Source organism: Bufo gargarizans, chromosome 8 (assembly GCF_014858855.1).
Source record: "Bufo gargarizans isolate SCDJY-AF-19 chromosome 8, ASM1485885v1, whole genome shotgun sequence".
Classification (NCBI taxonomy): Eukaryota; Metazoa; Chordata; class Amphibia; order Anura; family Bufonidae; genus Bufo; species Bufo gargarizans.
The window spans coordinates 29,611,498-29,627,321 of NC_058087.1; the positions used below are offsets into that span (position 1 = coordinate 29,611,498).

Consider the following 15,824-nt stretch of genomic DNA (forward strand, 5'->3'; position numbering starts at 1 on the left):
CCATTTCGGAAAGAAGACACCCCAAGGTATTCCGTGAGGGGCATATTGAGTCCATGAAAGATTGAAATTTTTGTCCCAAGTTAGCGGAAAGGGAGACTTTGTGAGAAGAAAAAAAAAATAAAAAATTTCCGCTAACTTGTGCCAAAAAAAAAAAATTATTCTATGAACTCGCCATGCCCCTCATTGAATACCTTGGGGTGTCTTCTTTACAAAATGGGGTCACATGTGGGGTATTTATACTGCCCTGGCTTTTTAGGGGCCCGAAAGCGTGAGAAGAAGTCTGGGATCCAAATGTCTAAAAATGCCCTCCTAAAAGGAATTTGGGCCCCTTTGCGCATCTAGGCTGCAAAAAAGTGTGACACATCTGGTATCGCCGTACTCGGGAGAAGTTGGGGAATGTGTTTTGGGGTGTCATTTTACATATACCCATGCTGGGTGAGAGAAATATCTTGGTCAAATGCCAACTTTGTATAAAAAAATAGATATTTCTCTCACCCAGCATGGGTATATGTAAAATGACACCCCAAAACACATTCCCCAACTTCTCCTGAGTACGGCGATACCAGATGTGTGACACTTTTTTGCAGCCTAGGTGGGCAAAGGGGCACATATTCCAAAGAGCACCTTTCAGATTTCACAGGTCATTTTTTACACATTTTGATTTCAAGCTACTTACCACACATTAGGGCCCCTAGAATGCCAGGGCAGTATAACTACCCCACAAGTGACCCCATTTTGGAAAGAAGACACCCCAAGGTATTCCGTGAGGGGCATGGCGAGTTCCTAGAATTTTTTTATTTTTGTCACAAGTTAGTGGAATATGAGACTTTTGTAAGAAAAAAAATTAAAATAAAAAAAAATCATTTTCTGCTAACTTGTGACAAAAAATAAAAAGTTCTATGAACTCACTATGCCCATCAGCGAATACCTTAGGGTGTCTACTTTCCGAAATGGGGTCATTTGTGGGGTTTTTCTACTGTTTGGGCATTGTAGAACCTCAGGAAACATGACAGGTGCTCAGAAAGTCAGAGCTGCTTCAAAAAGCGGAAATTCACATTTTTGTACCATAGTTTGTAAACGCTATAACTTTTACCTAAACCATTTTTTTTTATTATTTTTTTTGCCCAAACATTATTTTTTTTTATCAAAGACATGTAGAACAATAAATTTAGCGAAAAATTTATATATGAATGTCGTTTTTTTTTTTGCAAAATTTTACAGCTGAAAGTGAAAAATTGTCATTTTTTTGCAAAAAAATTGTTACATTTCAATTAATAACAAAAAAAGTAAAAATGTCAGCAGCAATGAAATACCACCAAATGAAAGCTCTATTAGTGAGAAGAAAAGGAGGTAAAATTCATTTGGGTGGTAAGTTGCATGACCGAGCGATAAATGGTGAAAGTAGTGTAGTGCCGAAGTGTAAAAAGTGGCCTGGTCATTAAGGGGGTTTCAGCTAGCGGGGTTGAAGTGGTTAAGGGTATGTTTACATTGGTTGGATCCATGTATAATCTAAACACCGTGCATGTGAATATGGTTTCCACATCTCCATTAAAATACATTAGAAAACTTTTGGTGCAGAATTTTGCTGTAGGAAAAAAATACTACTTATTTCTCGCCCAGTTTCCTTGGGGGACACAGAAGACCTTGGGTATAGCTCATCTCCATAGGAGGCGTGACACTAAGTGAAGACTGTTAAGCCCCTCCTCCACAGCTATACCCTCAGCCTGGAGAGAGAGACTGCCAGTTTTTGCTTAGTGTCCAAGGAGGCAAGACACTCCCTGCTCTGCAGGGCTCTTTTCTCCTTGTTTAAATTTTAGATTTTTACTTTTTTCTTTTCTTTTTGTTCCAGAACATCAGGGACAACAGAGACGCACTAGACCTCTCTGTTTCTCCCGGGGTTGAGCTGCGCCAGTGCCGGTCATCCGCACTGCTGCCTCCCCCACAGAAGGCAAGGTGGACCAGGGCAGCCCAGCTCCCCTGCATCCCGCCAGCGCAAGGGTCGCCCGCACGCCAAGTCCCTCTTCCAGCGTCCTGCCACTACGGTGCCAGTAGCTGAAGGGGCGACCCTGCTGGAGTGGACCGAGGGTGAAGACGGCTGTGGTAAGAGAGTGGCTTCTCCAGCCCTACGTCCCCCACCCCCCACCCAATGGTCTCCTGCGTGCCTGACCCCCCCCATACTGGGCCTCTGGATCCTTCCCCTGCTGGACCTAGGCTGGCCCCTGGGTGCCGCAGTGCGGCAATCTGCTCCCTGCCTTTTTTTCCTGGCCTTCATAGGACCAGGATACGGCGATGCAGCTAGTGGCTGTCGGCCGTCGCCTGCCTTCTCCTCACGGGCATCCCGTCTCTGGGTCACGTCCCCATCTCGCCTGATCACATTGGGCCTTACCGGAGTGTGCAGGACGCTGCAGTGGAGTAAGGCCTCGCCTCCGGCCAGCACTTATATTCCGGTGCGGCCGGGCGCCGCGAAAATTAGGCTCCGCGGCCAGCAAGCCGCCATTCCGGCCCCTGTCTCGTCCGGCGGCGGGGTGGGCTCCCGCGGCCGGCAAACGTCATTCCGGCCCCTGTCTCGTCCGGCGGCGGGGTGGGCTCCCGCGGCCGGAAAACGCCATTCCGGGTCCCTGTCTCGTCCGGCGGCGGGGTGGGCTCCCGCGGCCGGAAAACGCCATTCCGGGTCCCTGTCTCGTCCGGCGGCGGGGTGGGCTCCCGCGGCCGGCAAACCGCCATTCCGGGTCCCGGTCTCTTCCGGCCGGCGGGGTGGGCTCCCGCGGCCGGCATTGGGCTTGACTATGCCCCAGCGGGTGCCGGTCGGCGGGGCTCCGCAAATTTGGTCCCATGCTTCGCGGCCTGCTGGGCCGCATTTCCGACCAGCCCGCGGGGTGGGCTCCCGCGGCCGGTTTGTAGCGGCAGGTCCCGGCGGTATAACGGGCCGGGCGCCGCAATTTAGCCCCCGGCTTCGCGGCCTACTAGGCCGCAATATTCCGGTCTCTGGTGGAGGGGGCGGGAACTTCTCCAGGCGCGAATTTTTCCCGCCTGGAGGTTCCTCCGCCCCCAGGGGATCGCACGCCGCCCTCCAGGCCGGATTCCTGTTAACCCTTTGGGTACAGGCCGGCCCCCAAAAAATGGGTCTGTTTAGTTGGCCCCCTTTTTTCTCCTGCCTCTCAGGTGCCCCTATATGGTGGCTCCCCTTTAGCCTCAGAGGCTGTGTTTCAATAAATAAATAAATAAAAAAAAAAAAAAAAAAGAAGAATATATATGAATTCAATAATAATAGATCATGATTTCTATTAGACTGCGCAGGACGCTGCAGCCTCATCAGTAATGCTGCAAGTCTGCGTGACCTCTTTCCACGGGCGGCATGGTGTTGCGCTCCCAGCCTGCGTTGCTGCTAGGGCATTTCCCCTTTTAGGCGGTTTTCTTGCCTCTTCCAGGATACGGCGCTGGCCAAGTGCGTTCGGCCCTTCTGTAGGCAGCATTCATCGTCTCTCCAGTTATGGTGCCTGCCATGTGCATCCCCCCCCCCTCCTAGGCGGGCTACTGCACTATCCCTGGCTGGCCATGTGCATGACCCCCTTCTTAGGCGGAATACTGCATCTTCACCGGATACGGTGCTGGCCATGTGCACGACCCCCTTCCATAAGCGGAACGCTGCACTCTCTGGTTTTGCTGCCGGCCATGTGCGTGACCCCCTTCCGTGGGCGGAACGCTGCACTCTCTGGTTTTGCTGCCGGCCATGTGCGTGACCCCCTTCCGTGGGCGGAACGCAGCACTCACTGGATTCGCTGCCGGCCGTGTGCGTGAGCCGGCCATGTGCGTGACCCCCCTTCCTGGGCGGAACGCAGCACTCTCACTGGATCTGTTGCCGATCATGTGCATGACCCCCTTTTTTAGGCGGAATACTGCGCTCTCACCGGATACGGTACTGGCTATGTGCACGACCCCCTTCTATAGGCGGAATGCTGCACTCTCACTGATGTGCTATGTTGTACTTAGGTACTATGTTATTATGCTGCACTCTCACTGGTTTCGCTGCCGGCCATTTCTTAGGCGGTATGCTGCACTCTCAGTGGATTCCCTGCCGGCCTTGGGTATGCCTCCTTCCCTCAGGCAGCTTACATACATCCCTCTGTCTGTGGTTGTTTCCTCGCAGGTACGTCACTGACCATGTGCGTGTGCCCAATACATGGAAGGGTGCTTGCACTCTCGCTGGATCCGCTGTCGGCCATATGCATGACCCCTCTTCCGGGGCGGTGTACGCACTCTTGCTGGATTCGCTGCCAGCCAGGGGCTTGCCTTCCTTCCTCAGGCGACATGCACGCATTCTTAGTGACTGTGTTTGTCTCTCGCCAGTACGTTGCTGGCCATGTGTATGACTCCCATGCATGGCGGTGTGCTCGCACTCTCCCTGGATGAGATGCTGGCCATGTGCTTTACCCCCCTTTTTTTCTGGGCGGCATGCTACACTCTCACCGGATACATTGCTGGCCATGTGAATGGCCCTCTAACAGGGGTGGAACGCTTGCACTTCCATTGGCTACGGTGCTGGCCTTGTGCGTGACCACCTCATTTCAAGGGCAGAATTTGGCACGCTCATGAGATTCACGGCTGTCCTTATATGGCTGTGCTGGACTTGTACATGTCCCCCTTCGTTGGCAGAGTAGTTGCACTCTCGCTGAGTTCAGTGTTGGGTGCATTGTGGCACACTCACTTAATGCTGGGATACCCTGTGCATGTTCCCCTTTCGCTAGGTGGACCTCCTGCGTTCCTGCTGGTTTATAGGGTATGTCCTGCTTCTCTGAAGTAGGTACGGCCTTAGGCATCACTTCCTTTTGGGACGGGCCTTTGCACTCTTGCCGACTGCTGTTGACCTGGTACAATTCCCCCCTTTCGGGGTGGACTGGTTGCGTTCCATCGCATGCTATGCTAGGTTTGTGCATAACTCCCTTTCAGGTTGCACTTGCAATTCCGTACATGCTGTGGCACTCTGGGGCGGGCCCCCCTTTTTCTAGGTGGGTTGGCCTTCTCGCTGCTTACGGGGCTGCTCGTACGTATGCCTCACCTGCTTCCTGCGGCATACCTTTGTTTCTTGGGATGCGATGCTTGCCGCGAGCCTTGCACTCGTCCCTAAGGAGTTCATTCTGTCCTCCTGACCGAACAGGTTCTATTGCTCTCTGCTGCACCGAGCTGGGTGGTGCTCATTCATTTCGTTGGCTTTTCATTCCAGGGAGTGTTCGTGGGTCCTGGATGCATGCCCATTCGTCCTTCTGCGGCATTGCTTCCCTGCGCTGGTGGTCACATGGTCGAGAGTGCTGTTGTCTGCAGCGCCTCTCGAATTCTTCGTTGGCTCTGGCAGGACTGCGGTTCCCTTGCCTGCTGCAATTTCCTCCTCTTCGGATGCAGTGTGGTATGAGTCCTTCCTCTTGGCGCCTCTACGCTTCTGTCTGATCTGCTACCAGGTTCGGGCTGCTCTTCTCGGGAAGGTCACCCGACTTCTCTTGGGTGCTCGATTACCCGGGTCCGGAGGACCTCCGCCTTGGGTTCTTCACGGTATTTGCCTTCTGCGAGGCGGTGGACTGGGCGTCTCACAGTATAGTGGGTTCTGCTTTTGAGCTGTCCTATGGCTTCCCTGTTGCCCACTCCTCCTCCTTTTGGTGGGAGGATGTTATGCCGGCCTCTGTCTCGACTACCTTATCTCGCCGGCCTTGTTTGGTTCCCGCTCGGTACAGATCGCTCCAATGTGGCTTCCCGCCTGACTTCAGAGGCTGTTCTTCGTTGTCCTCCCTTCTGGGGAGAGCATGGTTGTTCATGTGGATGGTTCCGGTGTTCCTTTTGGCCTCGTACTGTCTCCCTTGTTCACACTGGCTGTATTAGCTGTGTGCCTATTTACCGAGTCTACCGCGTTCTGTTCTCCCGCTGAGTGCAGATTGCGTGGCCCATTCTAAGACGATGGTCCTGCTGTAGACTTACCTTCTCGATAACTTGGGGGGACTACCTTTTCATTCCAGATTCTCCTGATCTCCCACACCGGGACGGTACGACGTGGTTACGTCAGCATGGACTTTAGCCTGTCTTCTCCTGGCATCTGGCGGATCGTTTGGGTTCTTTCCATCTGTCCTTCTGCTTCCCCATTCGGGTGGATACGGGATAACGTTGTTCGAGGGCCGATGGGACTATTTTTGTCGACCCTTCTGCCTGTGCTGCTGGTCTGCGCCTGATCACATTGGGTTTTCGCCCGCTTGCCAGGCGACTCTAGCGGGTTCGCTACTGTCCACTCCAGTGTTTCGTCCAGGATCTGTCGTAGGGCTTAGGTTTTTTTGTCTGGGGTTCTGTGGGAAGCTGTGCATTCCCCACTCTGAATTTCTCTCCCCATGGTTCGGTCTTTTACTTGGTGTCAAGTGTCGGCGCTGTTCTTCCTCTTCCAGCGTTCTCGGCCCCCTGGGCCTGCCAAGACCTTCTTCCTCGGAGTGGCTCTTTGGTTCCTCTGTGCTGTCCTTCGGTACCGCCCTGGGGACTTTATACTGAGCTCTCGGTGCTCCAATCTTGTCCTTGGAGCCGTTACAGAAGTTCTCTCTACCCCTTCTGTCCTGTACGGTTGTGTTCCGTATCAGTCGTGTCTCTGACGGGTGCCGGAATGGTCCTTTTTTTGTTCCAAGCCTTCTGTCTTTTCCAGGACAGGGCTGTTCTACATCCCGTTTCTTCCTTCCTTCCTTCTGAAGGTGGTGTTTGCCTTTCGCTTCAACACCTCACCTGTTTGGGCCTTGCCGCTTTTACTTGGGGTTCTCCGACTCTTGTAGCCGTTCAGCCTCTTGGGTTTCCAGGAGGTCTGTGCATAGGGTTGACTGACTCCGGGGTGTTTTTCCTCCGCTTGATCAGTTTGGCTATTGCTGAGGTTACCGCACCGAGGGCAGGATTCTGTCTTTGGTGTCACCGTTCATTTCGCCAGAGCGGTTGGTGCCTCCTGGGCCGGAGGCATTGGGCTTCGGCCATGCATTTGGGCAAGGCGGCCACGGGTCTACCTTACGCGCCTTGCCGTGTTCTACAGGGTGCATACTCTGACTTTGGCAGATGCTGCATTGCCCCGCCTGGGGTTGCGGGCGGCGGTTCATTGATGCCTTTCGGGTGCTTCACCTTGGGCTGTGGTCCCTCCCCCTTTTGGACTGCTTTTGAACGTCCCAAGGTCTTCTGTGTCCCCCAAGGAAACTGGGCGAGAAAACGAGATTTTTGTATTACTTACCAGTAAAATCTCTTTCTCGCTCTTTCCTTGGGGGACACAGCACCCACCCATTCATTGTTTTTTCTCTGTACGGTTTCCGAGTTTTTTGTTACCCGTCGGGTTGTTGGCTTGTTGGTTCCTTGTTGGACTTTGCCTTTTCTCACTGCTTGGACACGCAACTGGCAGTCTCTCTCTCCAGGCTGAGGGTATAGCTGTGGAGGAGGGGCTTAACAGTCTTCACTTAGTGTCACGCCTCCTATGGAGATGAGCTATACCCAAGGTCTTCTGTGTCCCCCAAGGAAAGAGCGAGAAAGAGATTTTACTGGTAAGTAATACAAAAATCTCGTTTTCTAAGGATTCTGCTCAGAAAAGCAGAATGGAGTTGAAGATAATTCTGTGGCAGATCTGCGGTGGTAATCCACTGGAGGTATATCGTGTGGGCCAGTAGTGTGCTCTGCTGTGTACGTGAGGCTTGGAAGTGGTCAAAAATCTACAGATTATCATTAGTGATCCTAGAAATTGTTTTCTGATCGTTGGGTCTTTGGTACAGAAAAATTTGTTTTTAATGGCGGAAATATGGCTCATCAGTCACAAGGCAAAGAAGCGCGATTCCTCCATTTGCATACTATTTTCTAAGAAAATAACTCGCTGAGGTTAGGTTTACATATGTACTCAAATTCTAGTATTCTGTTCCAGCATACGAACCTAGTACCGGAATAATCACCAAACCTGTTATATGTCAGACACCATTGGGGTCCGACGGTTCCCCTTCACTATAACGGGCTACATTTTTGGTATCAATACCAGCACTCACATTACAAATGTGATGAATTGAAAATAAAAGCCACAAAAAACGCAATGGAAACACAAGCGAAACGCAGAAAAAGTGTGTGTGAAGGAAGCTTAATAAGGGTACTTTCACACTAGCGTTTTTCTTTTCCGTCACTGAGTTCCGTCCTAGGGGCTCAATACCGGAAAAGAACTGATCAGTTTTATCCCCATGCATTCTGAATGGAGAGAAATCCGTTCAGGATGTCTTCAGTTCAGTCACTGAACAGCGTTTTGGACAGGGGAAATACCGCAGCATGCTGCAGTATTATGTCCGTCCAAAATTCCGGAATGCCGGCATTAATTTACATTGAAGTGTATTAGTGCCGACCGGTAAAAATGTGAAAAAATATATATATATATATATATATACAACAGATCCGTTTCTCCGGATGACCTCCAGAGAGACTGATTCGTTCTTGCAATGCATTTGCGTCTACAAATGCTGTCCGTTTGCATGCAGATTGCCGGATCACTCTGCCGCAAGTGTTAAGTAGCCTAAAACTACTCTCCAGACTTTCAATCCTTTGAGAAGAAATAGAAATCTTGATAAATATTGCAGAATGACTCTAATTGGTAATGCTTTTGGTTCCGTTTTAGCCCGCATCAGCCAGAGGCATGGGGATCCAAGTTATACATAAATGGAGCCAGCTTCCGAAGAAGAGACCACTGCTGGTACAGAGGTAATAGTTCTGTGTGAACCTAAGGCTAGGGCTACACGGTGACACCTGTCGCAGCCAGGATCGCTGAGCAGCGATGATCCCATAGAAATTAATATGATCACCGCAGCAGTCGCCAGAAATCCAACATGGCAGGTGTCGCTCGACCAGTGTAACCCTAGCCAAAAGGCGTACACAGATTGGTCTCCTCCCCATGCTAGCCATTTGTGGCATTGTCCACATTGCGGGCACAGTGGTCCTGACCTCTTCTATGTTGTCTCTCTTCAGGTACCTGCACAAACCCTACCTCATCAGCGGCAGCAAGTTTGACTTGCGGATTTATGTTTACGTCACGTCATATGACCCCCTCCGAGTGTACTTGTTTACAGACGGCCTGGTGCGATTCGCCAGCTGCAAGTACGTTCTTCATTGTGAGGCTTTTATTTGCTACACTTATTTATGTGACCCCTTTAGAGCAGTGGGTCTGCTAGGGCATGCTGGGAGTTGTAGTTTTGCAACAGCTTGGAGCCATGTGTTAGAGACTATATATATATATATATATATATATATATATATATATATATATATATATATATATATATATATATATATATATATTTTTTTTTTTCCATGAATTTGAGTCCAAGTTCTTATTATCCTGAAAACCCATATTCAGACTGCAGATAGACTTGTGGCCTCATATCTCATGTAGTATTTTTGGATTTCTCCTGTACTGAATGACAGTAATTTCTAGAATATCAATTTAGCAGTGAATAATTATATAGGTAATTGTCTGATACATTTTACAAAGTAGTTTCCATATCGTAGCTATGCTTTTAAAAGGGTTTTCCGAGATATTTTTACTGATGTCCTATCCTCGGGAGATATTAATGAGATACTGATAGCCTATCTTTAGGATAGGTCGTCACTAGTGTTGAGCGAACTTGTGTTTTAAGTTCGGCGTCCAAAGTTCGGGTTATTGAAGAATCCCGTTATGGATTCCGTTACCACAGATCATAATGGAATTTGGAATCCATAACGGGATTCTTCGAGAACCCGAACTTTGGACGCCAAACTTAAACCACAAGTTCGCTCAACACTAGTTGTCACAAAAAAATATCTAGGCGAACCCCTTTATAGTTTACCACAGTGACCTCTACGGGGCTATCGGCATAGGTCCGTTATAAAGCTCTGCACAAGGTGATATGTCCATCCTATAAACTGTCTGTCATGTTGCTGCCATCACTATATGCTCAGTGGAGATCTGACCTCTCTGGGACCACAACTCTGGTTTAGTGCCATGTCCTCTAAGTTCTCCCTGCATGATGGTGCCCCTGGCAAGGAACTGCAGCCAGCCCCATTCACTTAAAGGGGTTTCCCATGACTAATGTAAAAAATGAAAATAAGACCTCATGCAGTACATGACCATTTCTAACCAGGCTAGAACCAGCCCTGATCCAGAGATCTCCCCATTCATTGCTCTGCTAGATTTATATCAAGCTGACATCTGAAGGGGAATGTCCTTTCTGCTGCAGCTCAGGAGGCGTGTCCATGCTCTCCCTATCACAGCTCAGGGGGCGTGTCCATGCTCTCCCTATCACAGCTCAGGAGGCAGTTGAAGGATAAAACTGAGCATGTGCAGCCATCTCAGTGAGCCAGACAAAGAAATAGGAAAAAAAAACTAACAGCAGGTGGCGCTCTACAGATACATTTTATTGAATAGCTCGGTGCCTATGCTATTAAAAAAAATATTCAGATCCAGGTGCTGGTTTGAAAACTGTAGAATATTTTTCATGGGGCTACCCCTTTAAATAGAGCTGGGCTGCAGTTTCCTGCACAGCAAGTGGTGAAACGTGCCGCTGTGCAGGACAATCGGTGAAGGTCAGACCCCCATTGATAAGGTGATGGCATATCCTTTTTAGAATATCTCTTTGATCTGTTTCTTGCTCCTCCTCATGGATTATTGTAGGCTGGATTCTGCACTGAATGTGGGGATAGAAGAATTACTACCCTAATGATATATGGCATCTTCTCTCTGCACGGTCTTAATGCTGCCAGTAATTTTGATGCCATTTCGCTTTTATTTTATTTTTAAAAAAATTTCAGGTATTCATCATCTATGAAAAGCCTTAGCAACAAATTCATGCACTTGACAAACTACTCTGTGAATAAAAAGAACGTGGAATACAAGGCGAACGCGGATGAGTCTGCCTGTCAGGGGCATAAGTGGTATGTCAGTCTGTCCTATGGTGGAGCTCATCTTGACACTGGAGATATAACTAGTAGTGGGAAGGTTACTCCGAACATGTCCAGCCATTCTCGTGGATGTTGCTTCATGTTCTGGTCCTTCCAAATATGAATCTAGTACAGACATGAACTCTGCCTGTGTGAAGGAGGCCTAAAGCTCATGTTTATTCCCCTATACTTGCTGATATAAAACCTATAGGGACATCTTGGAGATGATATGATTTAGGATTCTCACTGATCTCTTCCTGCAGGGCACTTAAGGCATTGTGGAGCTACCTCAACCAGAAAGGTTTCAGCAGTGACAAAATCTGGGAGAAGATCAAAGAGATGGTGATCAAGACAATTATTGCGTAAGTCCTGGTTGAAATTTATTTGCTAAAAATCTATCCCGTTTCAAGTCCACAGCTCATTTAGACTGGGTCTCCAGAGGGTGGCTGCAACCTAACCCACCGCTGGTGGCCAGTGGTTGCATGTATTTGCAGGTTATAGAGATGGGCGAGGTTGTGGCGGTCCTGTGAAATCCCTACATAATGCATGATCAGTTTTGACCATTGCCACCCAGGTATACAGCTTGTTACTTATACGAGAGCTAGCGAGCCGTGTGCCTGTGTGAGCAGCACATTATTGGGACAGATTTTCATCTTCTGGATGTAAACTAATCCATTCCCTGACAGCAGACAGAGGTCTTGAAAAGCTTGACTCGAAACAGAGTATATTAGAAAGTTGCGGGACTTTCCCTGATACTTTGGAGACACATTTACATTCGTCCTTTCTCCATGTCGGCCTTCCCTTTTGGCTGTAATTTAAGCCTATTTATGACTTTGGCAAATAACTACACATTTTTTTATGTTTCTCCATGCAAATAACTTCAGTTTAGCTTAAATGGTAAATCTACATGGAACAGAATTGCTGAGGATTTTACCTGCAGATTTGTGCTGGTCAATATCACAGCGAAACGCAGCAGCAAGCAAGTGGATGAGGCATTACAAATCTTATCCACATGCTGTGGGCTTTTTCTGTGAAGGAACTAAAGTGTAGATTGCAACATAACTGATATGCATCAGATTTTTAAAATCTGTTGATCATCATCACTTTCAATATAGCAGGGTTAATTTGAGGAAGAATCTGTGCAAAATATGCAGATATGGTGATTTTGCAGATTTTCAGTGAAATCGGCAGTGGAAAATTTTCCATTCTATGTCGGCTTACCCCCAACAGTGTTAGGCCTCATGCACGCGGCCGTTCCGTACATTGGGGACTGCAATTTGCGGTCCCCAATGCATGGACCCCATCCGTGCGGGAGCCGTGACTGATCCAGACCCATTCAACAAGTTCTATTTTCTTGCTGTGCAGAGGCACGGACAGAAAACCCACGGAAGCACTCTGTAGTGCACAGCATCTCCCGGATTGCGGACCCATTCAAGTTAATGGGTCCGCATCCGTGGTGCGGGGTGTATTGCGGACCCGCTGTATGCGGGCCGCAATACGGCTACGACTGGGCAACGGCCACGTGCATGAGGCCTTAAGCCTTATTGACCTGTCAGTGACATGAGGTATGACGGAAAAATCTGCACCTGTTCTGTGTTTAGAGCCACACCTGGTTTTGACTCAAAATCGCTGACCGAATACTGACTGTGTGAATAAGGCATTAAAGGGGTCGTCTCTCTTCAGGAAAAGGCATTTATCATGTAAACAAAGTTAATATAAAACACTAATGCATTGTGATTGTCCATATTGTCTCCTGCTGGTGTTATTCATTTTTTCCATCACATTATACAGTCTTTGTTTCTATGGTTACAACCACGCTGCAGTCCAGCAGCGGTGGTTGTGCTTGCACACTGTAGGAAAAAGCACCGCCTCTGGGGGCCATGGGAGTGCGCATAAGTTGGTGCTTTTTCCTATAGTGAGCAAGCACGACCACATCCTGCGTGATTGCAGATGGACAATCGCAATACATCAGACAGTGTCTTGTATTCACTTTCTCCACATGATAAATGCCATTCGCTGAAGTAAGACAACCCCTTTTAAGCTCCAGTATATTTTATATAAGCCAGTTTTAGTATTGCTGAATCTTACCCTTACCTAAGGTGGAAACGCTGGACACTACAGCTATAAGTCATCATTGTATGAAAGAGCTACTGGTTAGGCTGGGATTGCACATTGCGCTTGTTAATATTGTTTTCGTGCTTTATTTAGCTCTGAGCCCTATGTGAACAGCCTAATGAAAATGCACGTACAGAACCCATACAGCTGCCATGAACTTTTTGGTTTCGATATCATGCTGGATGAGAACCTGAAGCCGTGGGTCTTGGAAGTTAACATCTCTCCGAGGTAATGGATATACCTTATAGCAACCGCTGGTAATACTGGCAAAGTAACTGCATAAATCTTGTCACCAAAAAGTGTCTTTATGATTATTACTAGAAAGTTAATAAACAAATGTCACCTATCCACAGATGATAAATGTGTAATCACTGGGGCTCTGAGTGCTGGGAACCCCCCGGTCACAAGACAAGGGGCCTCTGAGTCTTTTGTGTGTATGGACCCCCATTCTCGTGCAGTTCCCAGTGGTCAGAACTAGCGTTGGACGATATACCGCAGTATTAAGAAACTGATATCCCGCCGCTATATCCCTCTACCCCCATTCCCCCAACCATAGAGCAGTGGGAGGTGGTCTAGAGCGACAGCAATCGTAGAGAGGCCAGGAGGTGATACAGCAATTATGTGGAAATGCGGGTGAAGCTGGAGAAGTGGCTGCTGGGGTTAAAATATGGGGGCAGGAGGGGGACAGAGCCCAGGAGCGGACAGTATACTGACCGTGTATACTGTGCTGTACTCCATCTGTGAACACTACAGCCATTTTGGGTGCAGGGTCATACACTGACTCTGCACAGCACTATACGGGGTACAGGGTCGGTGTGTGTATATAGGTTACAGCACAGTGTATACGGGGGCAGGGTCAGTGTATAGTTATATGGGGTACAAGCTAGGGTATGAGGTGTGTGTGTGTGTGTGTGTGTGTGTGTGTGTGTGTAAAAAAATAAAAAAAAAAAGACAAAAACACTGGAGGTTTCGAGAGCATGAGACGTGTGGCAGAAAGTAGAGGGCATGGCGCAGGGAGGTTTGTGGTCTTACCGTCAGCCTCTCCACAGTCTGAAATTGCTGATCATAGGGAATAAGGGCACCTTCACACGTGGCAGAAAATTCAGCAACTGAAAATAGGTTCCATTCATCTTAATGGGGCTTAAAGAAATCCATGTGCTCGCTGCCCCATTCAAATGAATGATTTTTCAGTCGCAGAATTTTCTTCCACGTGTGAAGGTGCTCTAATAGATATTTTAGGTTTGGTGTGCACTGTCTTTAATGTGTGATGCTGGCAGAGCCAGGCCTTCTGTCAGTACATGGAAATATTGTACCGCTGAGGTAATGAAAATATCTAGCAGCCTTCAACCCCAGAGGACTCCCAGATGTCCTCTATATACTCCCAGGAACTCGCCAGTACTGTTGTATAAGATTCACAGTTAAAGGGATATTGCTCATGTTTCTAAAATGCATCCAGGCGTTCGGTAGACCTACAATAGAAATTTCCGGATTGCCAACTTGTGCTGTGAACCACTGAATGCTACAAAGATGTGCAAAACTCTTTCGTTTTCTATCCATTTGTAGCTTTTGTGCACATAAACTGTCTCTTTCCCATAGTCTGCATTCTAATTCTCCACTGGATGTGAAGATCAAAGGTCAGATGATCCGAGACCTCCTGAATCTGGCCGGCTTCCTACTCCCCAGTAAAGAGGGCACGAGCTCCAGTAATGGAAATTCGAGCTCCAGGTGAGTGCAAGATTTTCCAACTGATAAATCTAAAGGAATTCCCTGATGTATGCCACTGTATAGACGTGCAGAGAACCGTGTTGCTCACTGGCTGCCATTGTAATAAATGTAATACTGAAAAAAATAAAAAAAAATAAAAAATATATATATATATATATACAGACGTGGACAAAATTGTTGGTACCCTTTGGTCAATGAAAGAAAAAGTCACAATGGTCACAGAAATAACTTTAATCTGACAAAAGTAATAATAAATTAAAATTCTATAAATGTTAACCAATGAAAGTCAGACATTGTTTTTCAACCATGCTTCAACAGAATTATGTAAAAAAATAAACTCATGAAACAGGCATGGACAAAAATGATGGTACCCCTAACTTAATATTTTGTTGCGCAACCTTTTGAGGCAATCACTGCAATCAAACGCTTCCTGTAACTGTCAATGAGACATCTGCACCTCTCAGCAGGTATTTTGGCCCACTCCTCATGAGCAAACTGCTCCAGTTGTGTCCGGTTTGAAGGGTGCCTTTTCCAGACTGCATGTTTCAGCTCCTTCCAAAGATGCTCAATAGGATTGAGGTCAGGGCTCATAGAAGGCCACTTTAGAATAGTCCAATTTTTTCCTCTTAGCCATTCTTGGGTGTTTTTAGCGGGGTGTTTTGGGTCATTGTCCTGTTGCAAGACCCATGACCTGCGACTGAGACCAAGCTTTCTGACACTGGCTAGTACATTTCTCTCTAGAATTCCTTGATAGTCTTGAGATTTCATTGTACCCTGCACAGATTCAAGACACCCTGTGCCAGACGCAGCAAAGCAGCCCCAGAACATAACAGAGCCTCCTCCATGTTTCACAGTAGGGACAGTGTTCTTTTCTTGATATGCTTCATTTTTTCGTCTGTGAACATACAGCTGATGTGCCTTGGCAAAAACTTCGATTTTTGTCTCATCTGTCCACAGGACATTCTCCCAGAAGCTTTGTGGCTTGTCAACATGTAGTTTGGCATATTCCAGTCTTGCTTTTTTATGATTCGTTTTCAACAATGGTGTCCTCC

The 15,824-nt window shown here is 47.9% G+C and overlaps 1 protein-coding gene across 3 annotated transcripts in view; it reads left to right on the plus strand.

The window, feature by feature from the left end:
- The window catches only part of TTLL4 (tubulin tyrosine ligase like 4), a 49,486-nt gene that overhangs the window by 21,180 nt on the left and 12,482 nt on the right, over positions 1 to 15,824 (plus strand). For all 3 annotated transcript variants that reach the window (XM_044303575.1, XM_044303577.1, XM_044303576.1), the window contains exons 9-14: positions 8,639 to 8,721; positions 8,986 to 9,114; positions 10,804 to 10,926; positions 11,196 to 11,294; positions 13,141 to 13,275; positions 14,644 to 14,772. In XM_044303575.1, the coding sequence (XP_044159510.1) occupies positions 8,639 to 8,721; positions 8,986 to 9,114; positions 10,804 to 10,926; positions 11,196 to 11,294; positions 13,141 to 13,275; positions 14,644 to 14,772 (698 nt within the window). The remainder of the gene's footprint in view (positions 1 to 8,638; positions 8,722 to 8,985; positions 9,115 to 10,803; positions 10,927 to 11,195; positions 11,295 to 13,140; positions 13,276 to 14,643; positions 14,773 to 15,824) is intronic.